This window comes from Arvicanthis niloticus, chromosome 10 (genome assembly GCF_011762505.2).
Source record: "Arvicanthis niloticus isolate mArvNil1 chromosome 10, mArvNil1.pat.X, whole genome shotgun sequence".
In the NCBI taxonomy this organism is placed as follows: Eukaryota; Metazoa; Chordata; class Mammalia; order Rodentia; family Muridae; genus Arvicanthis; species Arvicanthis niloticus.
Window position 1 is genome coordinate 77,132,376 of NC_047667.1, and position 17,363 is coordinate 77,149,738.

A 17,363-nucleotide genomic window follows, 5' to 3' on the forward strand; every position below is an offset into this window, starting at 1 on the left:
CATACAGAAAAAGTTTCTGAGTTAATTATAAAAGGTGGAATAATATGATGCCAATTATCAGGAAAAGCTCTAGACAAAATTATAGCACATATTAAAAATGTTGACATTATGTAATTACAGGTGATCAAAAAAGATTGGCAAAGAGCCTGATGTAACTACATGGCAAACAAGAAATATATAAAAAGCAATTGTGTTCAGTTTATAAAAGAACTGATTAGATTACTTCTTACATCATAAAAAGAACAATTATTTCAAAAATTGATGAAATATTTTTTGTTTGATGTTATTTAATTCTCTTCACTGAGAATATGTTTCTTTAGGTAGTCCTTGAAATCATGTATCTTGCTCTATAGACCAGGCTAGCCAGGAATCCACATACCTCTGCCTCCCATGTGCTGTGATTAAAGCAGTGACTATAACAACTGACTCAACAAAGTGATTCAATGTTGTTATAATGAATACAAAGTTCAATAAATTATGCCAGCATTCCATAAGTATTGAATTTACGTTTTCTTTCAGTTGACTTTGCAAAGTTACCATGTTACAGCCAGAATGACCTTTCAACAGAATTCTCTCATAGAGTCTAGAATCCATAAGCAAAAGAATAATTTTGGACCCTATATCAAAACAAATAAAAGGAACTCATTTCAGTTCAAAGACTTTCTGGTAATAACTTTGAAAGGAAGGTTCATATTAGGCAATCAGCATCCATGGGGAATTTTACAAGCTTTTTGAGGAAATCTAACCTACTAGACACTGAAACATTAACCAGAGACCACAGAGCTATGACAAGGTGCCATTTGACCCATCATTGACCAGGACTGACACAATAAACATGAACTGCTCTGATTCACATGGCCTTGATTTTCAATGCAACAACAGAGTAATTGGGAAATACCTGCATAATAGTGCATGTTAACCTCTCCTTCAGCTTATGGTTTAACACTGTAGGTGCTTATGATTCCTTGTATGATGGCTATCATTGGTTGTCAATTTGATGACATCAGGAAAAAACTACAATCAAGAGTGTGAGACCATACCTGCTTGTTGTGTTTAGTTGAATCCACCTCTACTCTGGAACATTGAGCTAGGAAAACAAATACATTTAATCTGATCTTGTGAGAAGACACACCTTTAATCTGGGCCACATTTTCTGCTGGAAACGTCTATAAGGATGGGAAAGAAGGCATGCTTTTTATCTATGTGTCCTTGGCTTGCTAGCATGTTAATTCTTGAACTTTGTTCAAAGAGTAACTCTTCAGTATTCCAGTGTATACATTCATCTTTTTGGACTCACCAATGACTCTGCTTTTGACTTCCTACTTACAACCAGTGATTGTTATATTACCTGGATAGCAGTCTATCTATCATGTTAAGAAAAAAATTTTCTATTTAAGTAGATTAATTTCATAAGTATTATTACTTTAGAGAATCCTAAAAATATGGATTTTGGTGTCAGCATCAGAATATTGAAGTGAGACACCTAGCCATGTTGTTTTGGGGAGAATTATGGAAGAGCTTTGAAACTTTGAGCTAGAAAACCTGCTTAACTTTTGAGATCTCAATGAGTTGTTCTGTAGGAGCTTGGACTCTAAGAATGTTGATAACAGTATAGACAATGGATGTCTATCTTGTTAAGTTTCAGAGGGAAATACAAACTTTATTTTTGTTTGAGTGAAAAAAAAATCTTTATGTTGTTTGAGTGACAAATTTGTGGTGTCTGATTAGTGTGGCTGAAGAATCAACTATGAGTAATAAGAAACTAGCATCTTTGACAGGAAATGTTCTGGGAAGTATTACTTCAAACTCAAAACACAAAATCTCTCTTCCAGAGGTAGGTAAGAACATAGCTCATGTTGGGCACTGAACTTGGTTGTGTGATTCATCTAGACAGTACTCATTTTGAAGACATGAAAGGAACATGTAGGTCAGCTGAGGCTTGGCAACTTGTGGCAGGTTTGGAATCCCTGAAGGGAGCTCATGAGAGACTGCTGGTGAAGGTGCAACACAGCTGTAGCAAGGATTGTCAGAATTTGAATAATGCCAATAACATGGGATGACCACCAAGAACCCCAGCATCAGTGGAGTGGAATTAGCTTCTGTATAGTAGGTATATGTTGGCATGTATGCTGCAGAGGGAAGAGCCAGAGAAATGACCCAAGAACTTTAGAGGAATCCAGAAGGTATTGAGTGATTCCCAGATAACTGTGCATGTTATTTATACATGTTGGAGGCTGATGTTGCTTTGTTTTTATGGTGACGCACTAAGTAAGAAAATTTTTAGCTTAACTTTGATTTTTAAAGGAGCCCAATATTGAGGGAATTTGATCATTTAAGTGACTTTGGATATGTAAAGACAGTGGACTTTTAATATATTTGTATTTGTAAAGACTGTGGAACATTAAAAGTTTCATTTTTATTTTGTGATGTAAATATTAACATGACATCTTAGGGATAAATGAACGAGAACACCATTTTTTAATCGGAGAGGAATGCTTTTCTGTGTCAAAATGTGTCAGTTATCCTAGCTAGACTTCTGTCAACTTTACACAATCTAGATTAACCTGAAAGGAAGGAACCTCAATTGAGAAAATGCTTCCAAAATATTATGCTGTCCACAAACCTATAAGGCATTTTTAAAACTCTTAATGTATGTGGGGTAGTCATATTCATTAGAAGTCATACAATCCCCGGGCTTGTGGTCCTGCCTTATACAGGTAAGCAGTCTGAACAAGCCAATAAGCAGCTTTGCTCCATAACCTATGTATTAGCTCTTATCGTTATGTTTCTTCCCGTCTTGAGTTATAGCCCTCATTGCTTAAGAAGGTGAAAGGTTATATGGAACTGTGAGTGAAATAAACCCTTTTCTCCTCATGTTGCTTTTGGTCATTTTATTTCATCAAAACAATAGCAAACTTAAGAGAGCTTGGTTTTAAACCTGACACACCTGAGAAAAATCACTTAGATGGAGGCATTACCTCCGTTAATTGGCCCATGAGTATGTTAGTATGACATTTTTGTGGTTGATACAGAAAAGACAAACACACTGGATTGTTTCCAGGCAATATAACAAGTTCAAGATTAACCAGCTCTACACTCTGAGATCCTGTCAAGAAAGAGTTTAACCAAGAATGTATTTGACTTTATTTGATTTTGATTTTTAACGTTGTCTCTTGTAAATGATAATACACATTTGGCACAGTACTTTAGACTATAAGGAAAAAATGGATCGAATACTAAGGTACTGGGCAAAAGGGTGGATATAAGGGAGACGTCATAGATTTTTATATCCAGAGAACATTAATCAGCCTGCATGTACATAGAATGTGGTGGTAGGTACCACACCACCACTTATGATGGAGAACCAATTGGAGTCCTGCAAGTTGAAGACCTCAAGGCAGAGATTATAATCAAGAATGTGATAGTAACAAGTACTATCAGTATAGTAATTGAGAACACAGAGTATTAGAAAAAGTACAAAATTAGATAGCTATTTAGAAATACAGTTTAGCTACTTTTTAAGTGTTTAATACCATTAAACACTGAACAAATTACTCTTAGGTACATATCTATGGTAAAGGTTAACATAATACATAAAAGCATGCATTGAGTTTTCCCTAAGCTACTATGTTTAGTATCAAAAAATCAGAATCAGTCTAGCCAATGTATTGTCTGGCTTTTATCATGCCTGCCAAACAAGGAACATCCAAGCCTGTTGAACAAGAAACAATGAAGTCAGATCACTTATTCCCTATACTTCTGCCTATCCTTAGGGCCATCCAAAATAGCCCTAAGCTGAATAAAGGCTCTCACTGGCACTCCATTTTTTTTCCACTGCTCTGCTGGCTTCTAACAGTCCAGACTAACAATTAGCATCCAGGCCATCCTACCAAGGAAACACAAGGCCCACAAAACATCCAGACTTGCTATACCAAGAACAACTTGTCCAAGGCTTCTCATATGAGGCCTACTGCACAGTGAACATCTATACTTAGGCCTGACTTCCCTATAACTGATATATAAGAAATATACAGGGACAATTAGATGGCTCAAGGCCCAATAAGAACCTAAAGAAGAACCACAAGGACCTAGAATTTATGACACCCTCAGAGCAAAAGTATCTCAACACAGCAAGCCCTGGATATTCTAACACAATGAAAGACAAATAAAATGGCCTTAGATAAAGTTCTGTAATGTTGATAGATGCATTTATATTAGGAATTAATAAATTTCTCAAAGCAATACAGAAACTATAATCAAAGAAGTAGAGGCCTTTAAAGAGAAAACTAATAAACACAGGAAAATAAAATTACATAGGAGAATGAAATGAATAAAACTGTTCAAGACATGAGAATAGAAATGGACTCAATAAAGAAAACACAATTTGATTGAATCGTGGACATAAAAAAGGTAGGAAAAAGAACAGGAACGTCATACATAAACATCCCCAGTAGAATACAAGTGTTTCATTGGAGAATCTGAAGTGTTTAAGATACAGTTGAAGAAACTGTTATATGGATCAAAAAAAAAATGTTAAATCTAAAAAAGGCCTGACACAAAATTTCCAGGAATTCTGATTTAGTATGAAATGTCCTAAGTTAAGAATAAAAGGTTAAGAGGCAGGTGAAGAGTCCCAGCTCCAAAGACCAGAAAATATTTTCAATGAAATCAGAGAAAAAATTTTCTCCAGCTTAAAGAAAAACATGCATATAAACACACAAGAAGTTTAAAAAACACCAACTAAATTGGACCAGGAAAGAAAATCCCCTTGCTACATGATATTTAAGACACAAAATTTACAGAACAGAGAAAGAATATAAAAAGTTGCAAGGGGAAAAGTCCCCATAACATACAAAAGCTGTCCTATCAGAATCATACCCAACTTTGAGAAAAAGACTTGTAAAACTAGAAGGGCTCAGACAAATGTCTTACAGAATCCAAGAAACAAAAGATGCCAACTTATGCTACTCTTCAAATACAAATCTCTCAATCATCATAGATGGCGAGAACAAGATATTCCAACACAAAACCAAATTTATAGCGTATTTATCTATAACTCCAATACTACAGAAAATAGTTGTAGGAAAACTCCAAAAAAGAAGGTTAAATAAACAAGAACAGAGAGAAAATAAATAATTCCACAGCATGCACACACACACACACACACACACACACACACACACACACACACACACAGACAGACAAACACCACCAACATTAACACAACAGGAATTAAAAGTCATTGGTCATTAATATCTCACAATACTAATTACATCTATTTGCCAATAAAGACACAGGCAAATAAAAATAATTTGAAAATAAAATCCATTATTCTCCTGCATACAAGAAACATATATTCACACAAAATACATGTTACCACAGAATAAAAGACTGACAAATTTTTCCAAGAAAGCATAACCAAGAAGCAACTCAAGCAGGCATTGTAATATTTAATAAAATAGACTTTCAAAAATAATTAATCAAAGGAAAAACCACCAAGGTGACATCTGAAAATAATGCCCTGTACTCAAGTACCCACAGTCATTAAATTTTCTCAACCAAAAATACCAAGGAATATTTGGTTCTTATGTCCACTGTTACCATACTTTCAAAGAAGAATTAATACCAATTTTCTTCAAAGTATTCCACAAAATAGGAACAGAGTAATATTGGAGGTTCATTCTATGAGACCAAAGCCACCCTGGTTCTAATCCACAAAGAGATTCAACTAAGAAAGAGTATTTCAGACCAATCTCTCTTATGAACATTGATGACAATATATTGAATAGCATAACTCCTAAATGAATCCAAAAAACACATTAAAACATTATGCACATTGATCAAGTAAGGAAGTTATTTTAATATAATCTGTGTCTATTGCTATTGCTGAGTGTGGCTTCCTTAATTTCTTTACCAGCCCATTGATTGCTTGTATCATGGAGTAATAATGATATGTATTGTATTTGATTTGAAAATGCTTCTATACTGAAGGTGTTTATGAGCTGTAAGTATTCTCTGGGAAAACCCTGTCATCCCTTAAGTATACTATCATATAATCTGCAGATAGCCATAATTTCTTCCATTTTGTATACCTTTGATCTATTTCAGTTTTCTTATTGCTCTAGCTAAAACATCAAGTACTATATTGCAAACATAGGAAGAGAGTGGAAAGCTTTGTCTTGAATCTGCTTTTAGTTGAACTGCTTAATGTTCATCCTTTTTAACATAATGTTGGCTATTGGCTTGCAACATATAGTTTTTTATTGGATATTTTATCAATCTACATTTCAAATGTTTTCCACTTTCACAGTTTTCTTTCTGGAAACTCTCTATCACATCTCCCATCTCCCTACTTCTATGATGTTGCTTCCATTCCCACCCACCGAATCCTGCCTCACTGCTCTGGCATTCCCATGAACAGGGGCATGTTTATGTCTACAGGCTGTATCCTGCCTGCTATGGGTATAGAAACAGAGTGGATAATCAATGTAAACAAATCAAAGAACCTGAAACAAGCCTGCAAAGTGGTGGACAATTGATTTTGAAAAAGAAAGAAGCCAATTACATACAATGGAAAAAAGAGCATCTTTTCTAAGTTGCGCTGATCTAACAGGATATCTGAATGTGATGAATTAAATAGATTGATATTTATCACACTGTAAAAAACTCTATTACAAATGGATCAAAGATGTCAATATAAAATTAAATATACTAAATCTAATAGAAGAAAAATTATGGGATAGCCTTGAATGCAGTTATACAGGACACAACTTCTTAATAGACCACCAATGACTAAGTGTCAGAAATCTACCAAACACAAAAGAGACCTCATAAAACTGAAATGAATCCTTCTGTAAGGTAAAGAACACTGGCAATAGGACAAAACAACAGCCAACAGATTTGGAAAAGATCTTCCCTAAATATACATCCAATAGAAGGCTAATATCCAAATTATATAGAGAGCAAAAGAAATTTTACTCCAACAAAATTAATAACCCAATTAAAATGGAACTAAATAAATTCTCAACAGAGAACTCTCAAATAGCCAAAAAGCACTTATAGAAATGTCCAGCAACATTAGTCATCAGGGAATTGCAACTAAGAGTATTTGGTATTCCATTTTGTATCAATCAGTATAGCTAAGATAAAACACTTAAGAGATATCACATACTGCCACATATATGGACAAAGGAGAACACTCCTTCATTAATGGTGGCGTTGCAAACTTGTACAAACACTTTGGAATCATTCCAGTGGTATATCAGAAAATTATAAATAGTTTTACTTGAAAACCCAGTAATACTGCAGGTCATATAAACCAATGATGCTCTACCATACCACATGGACACTTGCTCCACTGTGTTCATAGCAGTATTATTCAAAATAGTAAAAAACTGGGAACAACTCTGAAGTCACTCAACTAAAGAATGGATACAGAAAATGTGATTAATTTCTGCAATGGAATACTATTTTGCTATTTAATTTTTAAAAAAAGGACATCATGAATTTTGCAGGCAAATGAATGGAACTAAAAACTATTATCCAGAAAGTTATATCCCAAACTGAAAAGAACATGTACAGTATGTGCTCACTGATAAGTGGATATTAGCCATAAAATATCAAAGCACATGATCCACCCACAATACAAAAATTAATCAAAAAGAATAATTCAAGTGCAGATGCTTCAGTCTTACATAGAGGAAGAAATAGATACTCAGGAGCCAGAGGGAGGGGGAAAAATTGGTGAAAGGGGGTATAGGGAGAGAAATTGATGGGGCAGAATCAGGTGTGCAGAAAGACAGGTGAGAGGTCTAGCATTAGAGGATAATGGAAGGAATTCTACACCAGCTGAGGGAGGGAGTGAGGGTAAAATCTATTAAGCCCCAGATATCTGCTGGGATTGTGGATGCTCCCCCAAGTCAATGGTTGTGAACACAGACATGATGCCTAACAATGCATACATGAAACCAGAAGAGGTCACCTCCACTAGCCAGGGAGTTCTCCTAGTAGAGGGTTAAGGTCAGCAACCCATCAGCAAAATATTTGAACTAAAGTTTGTCCTGTCTAAAATCTGTGTAGAAACAAAAATGGAGCAGAGAATGATGTTATGGCCAACCAGTAAGTGGCCCAAATTGAGACTCATCACATGCCCAAGAACCAGTCCCTGACAGTGGCATTGATACTTTGTTATTTTTACAGAGAGAAGATTAGAAGTGTCCTCTAAGAGGCTATTTGCATCAGCTGACTAAAACAGATGCAGATTCCAACAGCCAAACATTGGATACTCTTACAGAAAAGTTAGGAGAAAGGTTAAAGGCCATGAGGGAGATAGAAACTCCATGGCAATACCAAAAAAGTTGACTAACCTTCATAATTGGCAGTAGTCAGAAACTGAGCAACTACAGACAGCAGACATGGGCTAGAATGAGGCCTCCATCTCATAGGGTTTCCTATCTGACTGCTATGGCAAAGGAAGTTCCTAACTCCACAGAGACTTGATGTGCAGCATGGAAGATTATCGGGGATCGGGGCACATCTTTTCAGAGAAGAAGGGGAGCAGGTATGGTAGGAGGGACACTATAAGGGGGACTGTGAAGGATACAAAATTTGGGATGTACATAAATTACTTAAGTAATTTTTAAAACTACATATATAAATCATACTGCAAGCATCATGCCAATTGAAGACAACTTAAAGAAATCGCACTCATTGTAAAAAAAAAAAATGCAATACTGATGTCTATTTGAACACTACCTATTCAATACTGTATTCCTCATTCTATATTATGCAAGAAGCAAAAGAAGAAAATGAAAGTGATACTTATAATAAAAATATAAGTCAATGTATTCGTATTTCAGAAGGCATCTATCTATCTATCTATCTATCTATCTATCTATCATCTATCTATATCTCCTCAAAACCCTAGTAAAAACATTCCAGAAATAATAGTTAAATTCAAAACTGAGGTTTTACCATTTTATAAAAACTATCTAAAAGGGATTAAAAAGCATAAACATTAAACCAAAATACTGAAAATATTAGAATAGACTATATCCAATCATAAACTCTACCAAATACTGTATCTATACCTAAACCTATATTTATCCCATACATATATATATATATATATATATATATAACTTATAAATTTATATCTTATCTATATTAACATAATTAGAGATAGAGAATAGATAGATATAAGTACATAGAAATAAACCTAGATAATATATATATATATATATATATATATATATATATATATGGAATCTTATTCAGAAAATAATTCATAGATTACATAGGTATACATGTAAATATTTATTTAGGTATGTATATATGTACATATAATATATCTACTATATATCTATATGTATTCTTATTTTTTATCATCTATCTATTCAAAAGTATTTTCTGAATAGATATCTCTTTTCTTCAGAATTAAGGTCAACAATTTACAACTTGGATTTTATAGAACTAAAATTATTCAGCAAAGCTCAAGAAACCAAAACTGAGTAAAGTGCCAAGAACTAGCCTCGACTTGCAGAGGCACACTCAGGAAAGGCTATCTGGCAGTAATGAATGAATAAAAAAAGTCAAATCATGCATTACAAGCTGATTGCCTATGCTCTGCTGGAGACAGATTTCAGACACCTACCTTTCAAGATAGTTCTCTTTTGGAGTTTCAGAATCTCTCTGGATAGAATTGTGAAAGGCACAATACTAAGTTTAGTTTACATTTTTCATAAACTTCTTTCCATCTACATTTATAGAATGTTATTTGTAAAGTCTTACTGATATAATAACTAGTATTTCATGCACTGGCAATTTTCATCCTTAATGAAGTTATTAATTCTCTTCAAGTAAAAGATTCAAAGTACTTCCTTCTTATTTAAAAAATTATTGTCTTAAAATTGTCATTTTCAGCATGTTTCCATTCATAGATCTGACTGTTGTGTCAAGGCAATATTTAAAAGACAGAATGCAAAAAGTAAAGGGATCTGTTGAAAAGCTATATTCAGATGTGACCCCAGTGATATGATCTGCAATGTTGAACCACTGTGTCCAGAAAGCTCAGCAGATTCATTCCATAGAGTTTAACACGGGACCCAGGTTAATAGCCACAAAGAAGAAGAAAGACAGGTCTAATACACACATACACACACACATACACACACACACACAAACACAAACACACACACATGTAAGGAGGAGGCAGCTTTGGGTCATTTAGGAGAACCAGTTTCTCTAGGGGACAAATAAAATATTTGGATAAATCTTCTACACAGGAGAATTATATAGTAGTATATTCAGCACACACAATGAATATCAAAATATGTACCAAGAGCGATTTGTCATCTAAAATCCTCATCCCATCACCTAACAAAGGGTCGACTTGGTACTTTTCCATATACCTGAAGTTCTGTTCCTTGAAATGACAGTGACAGTATCCATAACACACACACACACACACACACACACACACAAACACACACACTCTCAGTGAAAAAATTCTTGGTTTCTCTCTTCAGGATATATACACTTCTTAATTGCTCTTTTGGCATTTGTCTAAATCAATCAAATTTATTTTTTGAGACATGATTCTGTTGGTATTATTAATGAGTAAAGGTAGGATAAGAATGAAACCATCCCAGAATAAAATAAAATGAAAACTAATCATACCAAGGCTGGATTACTAGAAGACAGTTTTAATATATATATTGATACCACTGACAAAGAAGGGAGTAGTTTGAGGTTTAAAATTACCTTTAATTTACACCCTATAAAAAGATCAAAGACTAACAAAATAATAATTTTCACATAAAATTTATCTCACAAATGTCAATATTATACCCTATTAAAATATAGAGAACACTATGCAATTGGTCTTTATTAGGATAGTTATTAATATTATTCTGGATTAAATTCTTAGATTTTAAAATACTGTTTACTAAACATAAATTCCATACCATGATTAATTAATGATTTCAGATTAGTACCGGGTGAACAATGGTTTCATTTTTTTCCAAATAAATACTTAATATGAATATAAGCTGGTTTTGGGTAAAATGTTTCCAAGTCCTAATGAAATATGGAACTTTCCTGTTGTAGATCTCTGATAATGAGTGGGTTTCAACATTATTTAAATTCTTAAGAATACATTTCTCATTGTAGACAACAGATTTCTGCATGAATACTAGAAGTGTAATTACCTATCATGTTAGTGTCTTGCATGGATGTTGCTTGTGGTCTAAGGATTGAACTGGTGATAAATGATTTGCCATATTCTTTACATTTGTAAGGTTTGCCTCTAGTATGCATGCTAAATTTGGCTTGCAAATAAGTTTTCTGAGTATAGGATTTTCCACATCCTTTACATTGATAATGATTTTTTTTTTTTTTTTCAATACAGATTCTGTGGTCACCATGAAGATTTGAGGACAGGGTAAAGGATTTGTAACATTCACTATATTTGAAAGGTTTGTCTCCAGGATGGATTATAGTGATGAGGCTGCAGAGTTGAGGACTTTGGAAATAAATGTCCACTGTTACCATATTTTTCAGATTTGCCTCCTGTAAGGATTCTCTGGTGAGATTGAAAATTTGATGAGCAGGAATAGGATTTTCTACATTCAATATACCTATAAGATTGCTTTTCAGTATGGATTCTTTGGTGACCTTAGAGAGATTAAAACTAGATAGAAATTTTGCCACATCAGTTACATTTGTAGGGTTGAACTCTAGAGTGGATTCTGTAGTAAACTTGAAGATGTAAGAACCATGTAAATTATTTATCATACTTATTACATTTCAAAGGTCTGTCTCTTACATGAATTCTGTGTTAAACTCTTAGACTTGAGGAATGGGTAAAGGATTTCCCACATTCCTTACATTTGTAATGTAATTCCTCTTTGGTAGGAATTTTATAGTGAATGAAAAGATGTGAATACTTTGTAAATGATTTACCACATTTTTTAATATTTGTAGGGTATGTCTCTAGTATGGCTGCTCTGGTGAACTCTAAGACTTGAAGAACGTGTGAAGGATTTCATACATTCAGTACATTTGTAAGGTTTTGGTCCTGTATGGATGCTGTGGTGAACTTTAAGATTTGAGGAACTAGCAAAAGATTTTCCGCATTCACTACATTTGTAAGGTTTGTCTCCAGTATGGGTTCTGTAGTGAATTTTAAGATCTGAGGACCTTTTAAAGGATTTCCCACATTCAGTACATTTGTAAGGTTTGTCTCCAGTATGGATTCTGTGATGAACTTTAAGATTTGAAGAACAGGTGAAGGATCTCCCACATTCAGTACATTTATAAGGTTTGTTTCCAGTATGGATTCTGTGGTGAACTTGAAGCTTTGAGGAACAGGTGAAGGATTTCCCACATTCAGTACATTTGTAAGGTTTCTCACCAGTATGGATTCTGTAGTGAACATGGAGTTTTGAGGAATGTGTAAATGATTTACTACACTTATTACACTTGTAAGGTTTGTCTCCTGTATGGATTCTATGGTGAGTTCTTAGAGTTGAAGAATGTGTGAAAGATTTCTCACATTCATTACATTTGTAAGGTTTGTCTCCAGTATGGATTCTGTAGTGAATTTTAAGATCTGAGGACTGTCTAAATGATTTACCACACTTATTACATTTGTAGGGTTTGTCTCTAGTGTGGATTCTATGGTGAGCTCTTAGATTTGAAGAACGTGTGAAAGATTTCCCACATACATTACATTTGTAAGGCTTGTCTCCTATATGGATTCTGTGGTGAACTCTAAGACTTGAGGAATGGGTGAAGGATCTCCCACATTCATTACATTTGTAAGGTTTGTCTCCAGTATGATTTCTCTGGTGAACTTTAAGCCTTGAGAAACAGGTGAAAGATTTCCCACATTCTTTACATTTGTAAGGTTTGTCTCTTTTATGCATGCTTTGGTGAGCTTGAATATTTGGTGACTGGGCTTTGGCTTTCTGAGTGACTTCTTCTTTATGACCTGAAACATGTGGAAATATATATGTATAAAAAATCTTGAATTTTTCAAATATTAGCTCCTTGAAAATTATTTCTTTAATTTGTTTTATATCATCCCTCTCTAATTTTAGTGATTCAATTGTGGCATTCATGTAAGCATCACATATGTATCGGCTGGCATCTCCTTTCATCCACATTTCATTATATAACTGAAGTATTAAGGATTCACTTAAAATACCATAATTCTCATCATTTTTGTGAAATTTCTCTGTGGTATATTCTGGAAGTTGCAAAGATAACTGAGAGTATTTATTAGAGATAGCCTGTCTTCTATCAGGGTTGTCATGGTTTTCTGAAATAGAGTTACTTATCTTATTTTTACTTGGAATTCTTTCATGAAGAGAATCATGTAGGATATTTTCTTGGTATAAAATAATTCCATGTATAATGTTTAGGTAATACTTCAGAAACAGGTTCTTACAGACTGTGTTTTTATCATATAATTTGTTTGCATTTTTACAAGCATCTCCCTCATGACATGATCCATGTTTCATTGCATACATGGTCACTTTCTTACATTGATCTAAATAGTAAAACTTGTCACAAAGATTTACTGGTTGACAGAGCTGCAATAAATTTTTAAGAAAATAATTTTCACAGTGATGATATTCAGTACTTTTTTCTCTTCTCCAAAATCTACTTTGTTCATAACTTGGTGAAATATTGTCTAATAATGCATAACTTGATAAATACTTCCAGAAATCCAGTTTATTCACACAAATATCACTTTTGAATGGTTTTACATTTCTGTGTAGAACAGAGTTGTATTTCAAAACTTGTTGTGAACATTTTATTAGACCAGTCTCTAACTGTGTAATTGGGAGTGGCCCAGACTGAGTTCTCTCAGGAGAGATTGGAGCTTCTTTATCCTTTTCAGAAAGCTAACAGATGTGTTTTCCCAGCAGAACATTTCCATGATGACATTTTTATGCTTCTCACTGCCATTTCTACATTCCCAGAACCTCTTTCTTTGTGAATCTAAAAGGTCATTATGTTCAAATTGTGTTTTTTCTTTCTGAAAATAATCTTCTATACACACTTTTGGGAAGAGTGCCTTGGTATGACCACAAGGCAGTCATGAAAGAAATAAAGTAAACCATTATATATCATTTTAGTGTTGGAGGAAAATAATAAATAGGCATAATGCACAAAATAACACTAATCATTGGATTTAAGCAAAGGATATAACAGAATTGCAGAAACATTGTTCCACAGAAACAAATGTCAGAAATGTAAAGGAGGTTAAAACATATTTCATAGCCTGGTGGTGGTGGTGCAGGCCTTTAATCCCTGCAATTGGGAGGCAGAGGCAGACAGATTTCTGAGTTTAAGGCCATCCTGGTCTACAGAGTGAGTTCCAGGTCAGCCAAGGCTATACAGAGAAACCCTGTCTCAAAAAACCAAAAAAAAATATTTCATTAAATATATCATATATTTTCTAATATATACAAAAGTCATCAGTAATTATTCAGAATAAAAGATTACTTGAAACAAAATTTTTTCAACTATCACCCATGAGTAATTCTTTCCTCCTCAGTATGATTCTCAATTATTAATAGTGACACAAATCATTTTTCAAATCACTTCAAGAAAATAATGAGAGAAATACAGAACTACATTAGTTATTTTAGGATTGAATCCTAGTTAAAGATTAATTAATTTTTTTTAACATCTCAAAGATTATTTGTAAAAAAGAAACAATAAAAATTTAAGTATATCAGTGAAAAATCATGTCAGGCATATGAGAAATAAAAAGAGTTAAACTGTTCTCAAATCTTAAAGAAAATTCACAGAGACAGATAAATTTCATATAATCCTGATACTTTTTAATCATGTATATAAAATCAATTTTCCTATAATACTCATATGTAAAAGTATATTTAAAATTAAATTATGTAATTTTGATACTAGAATTTGAAAAATCAAACATTATTTTTGAAATACATTTCTGAATCCCTGGTCTGCACATCATTCTCTGGAAGACAGCTCTGTCTGCATCCTTGCAGGCCTGCTTCCACCCCACCCAAACTTTTGAGATCCCCACTCCCTAAACCTCTGCAAGACAGGTTCCTTGGAAAGTAGAAGAGAAGAGATCTGCCCCATCCATCCCATTCTGCATCTTTCAGCATGCATAACTACCTGAAATCTCAGATACCAGCAGCCATCAGAAACCACTAGCTTTGTCTGTATCCCTTAAGGATGGCTCATTTCCTGAGCAAAGAGAAGTTTGAAGCCAGGAGTCACTATCAGCTCGCCCAGTAACTCTAGAATGCTGCTGCCACACAGGGCAACACAACTGTACCTGAAATCCCACAGAACTGCAGCCAACAGGGATTACCAGGACTTCCAATACCAGTGACAACCAGATGGCTAAAGCACATGGGAAGAACATATTCAACAATACCCAGGCACTATTTCACAAGAAAACAGAATATATATACTGTATATACTTGTAAACACTTTATACACTAGCAAACCCTGTATATACTAGCAAACCTGAATTGTCAGAAAATGGCCTTACATCTCATGTTGTGAAAATGATAGAGGCCATTACAAAATGAATAAATTCCCTAAAGTACAGGAAATTACAATCAAATATGTAGATGTCCTTAAAGAGAAAATAAATGAATACTACTATACAGGAAAAAAACAGATGAATGAAAGGAATAAAAAAATGTTCACAATCTGAAAAGAAAAATAGAAACAATGAACAAAACACAAATTAAAAAACCTAGAGAAGAGAACAAGACCTTTATACACACATATCACCAACCAAATAAAAGACATGGAAGAGATAATCAGAGATGTAGAAGATGTGATAGAGGAAGATAAATTGGATAAAGAAAATTCCAAGTCAAAAATATTTCTAATACCAGATTTTCAGAAAATTTGGAAAAGTATGTAAAGGTCAAACCACAAACAATATAAATAGAAAAAAGGTAGATTCCCAGCTTAAAGGCCCAGAAATTATTTATCATTATTATTATTACATTATTTATGAAAAAATTCTTCATTCTAAAGAAAGATATGTTTTATACGTATATGAAGTTTACAGAACATCAAATAGATTGGATCCAAAATTAAATTCTCATAGTATAATATCCAAAAGACTAAATGTACATTACAAAAGAAAGAATACAAAATGTTGCCGGAGAAAAAGACTAAAAAACATATAAAGACAAAGTTATCAGATTTACACCTTATGTCTCAACAGATAAGCTGGAAGGTTCTAGACATATGATACTACAGAAATATGACAGGAACCTCTCTCCCCCAAAACATTAAATTACCACCAATGAAAAAAACCAAAAAATTCATAAGCAAAGTAAATACAATAAAAAATTTCCATTAATACAGCCCTATATGTAATAGTGGAAGGATAACTCAAGCACTAGAAGGTAAATACACCCCCCCAAAAAATCCTAAGAAATAAATAATTCATACCAAATGTGAATTTGGAAAGAAAAGAAGAGAAACACACACATATACACATGCACACACACAGAGATACCCCCCACAAATAACAAAATAACAGATATTAACAATCATTCCCCATTAATATCTGTCAATTATAAATGAATGGGATTTCCCTATTAAAAAAAAAACAGACTAAATGTATGGATGTGTAATCATGATCCATCCTTAAAAAAAAAAAAAAAAAAAAAAAAAAACCTCAGTAAAAAAAGACGAACACTGCATCAGAAGAAAGTGCTGGGTAAAAAGTTGTTCTAAGCAAATAAACACATGAAACAAGCTGGCGTAGCCATTCCTATACCTAATTAAAAAGATATTCGACCAAAATAATCAGAACAGATGGGGAAACAATACTTTATATGTGTAAAAGGAAAAATCTACCAGGAGAAATCTCAATTTTTAACTTTTACACCAGAAATGAACCCACATTCAAAAAAAAAAAAAAAAAAAAAAAAAAAAGAAAAAAACACCTTTATAAAAGCTCAAAACATACAATGAAACCACACAATAATAGTGGGAGATTTCATCACCCCTCTTTCAGCAATAGACTAATAATCAAAATAGAAAATTAACAACATTATGAATCACATGGACCTAACAAACATATACAGAACATTTCACCCAAACACAAAATAATATATATTCTCCTTAGCAGGTCACAAAACCTTCCCCAAAATTGACCATATACTTCGTCATATATTAAGCCTCATTAAATACAAGAAGACTGAAATATGCCCTTGTATATTTTTATAGCACCATGAATTAATCCTGGATTTCAAAAATAGAAAACAGAATAAATACTAAATCATAGAAATTGAATAATTCTTAAATCAATGTCCATGAAGTCAAAGAAGAAATAA

The 17,363-nt window shown here is 33.5% G+C and overlaps 1 protein-coding gene across 1 annotated transcript in view; it reads right to left on the reverse strand.

The window, feature by feature from the left end:
* The window catches only part of LOC117716056 (uncharacterized), a 126,001-nt gene that overhangs the window by 101,465 nt on the left and 7,173 nt on the right, over nucleotides 1-17,363 (reverse strand). The window contains 3 exon segments of the mRNA XM_076940998.1: nucleotides 11,421-11,513; nucleotides 11,599-11,673; nucleotides 11,975-12,991. Coding sequence (XP_076797113.1) covers nucleotides 11,421-11,513; nucleotides 11,599-11,673; nucleotides 11,975-12,991 — 1,185 coding nt within the window.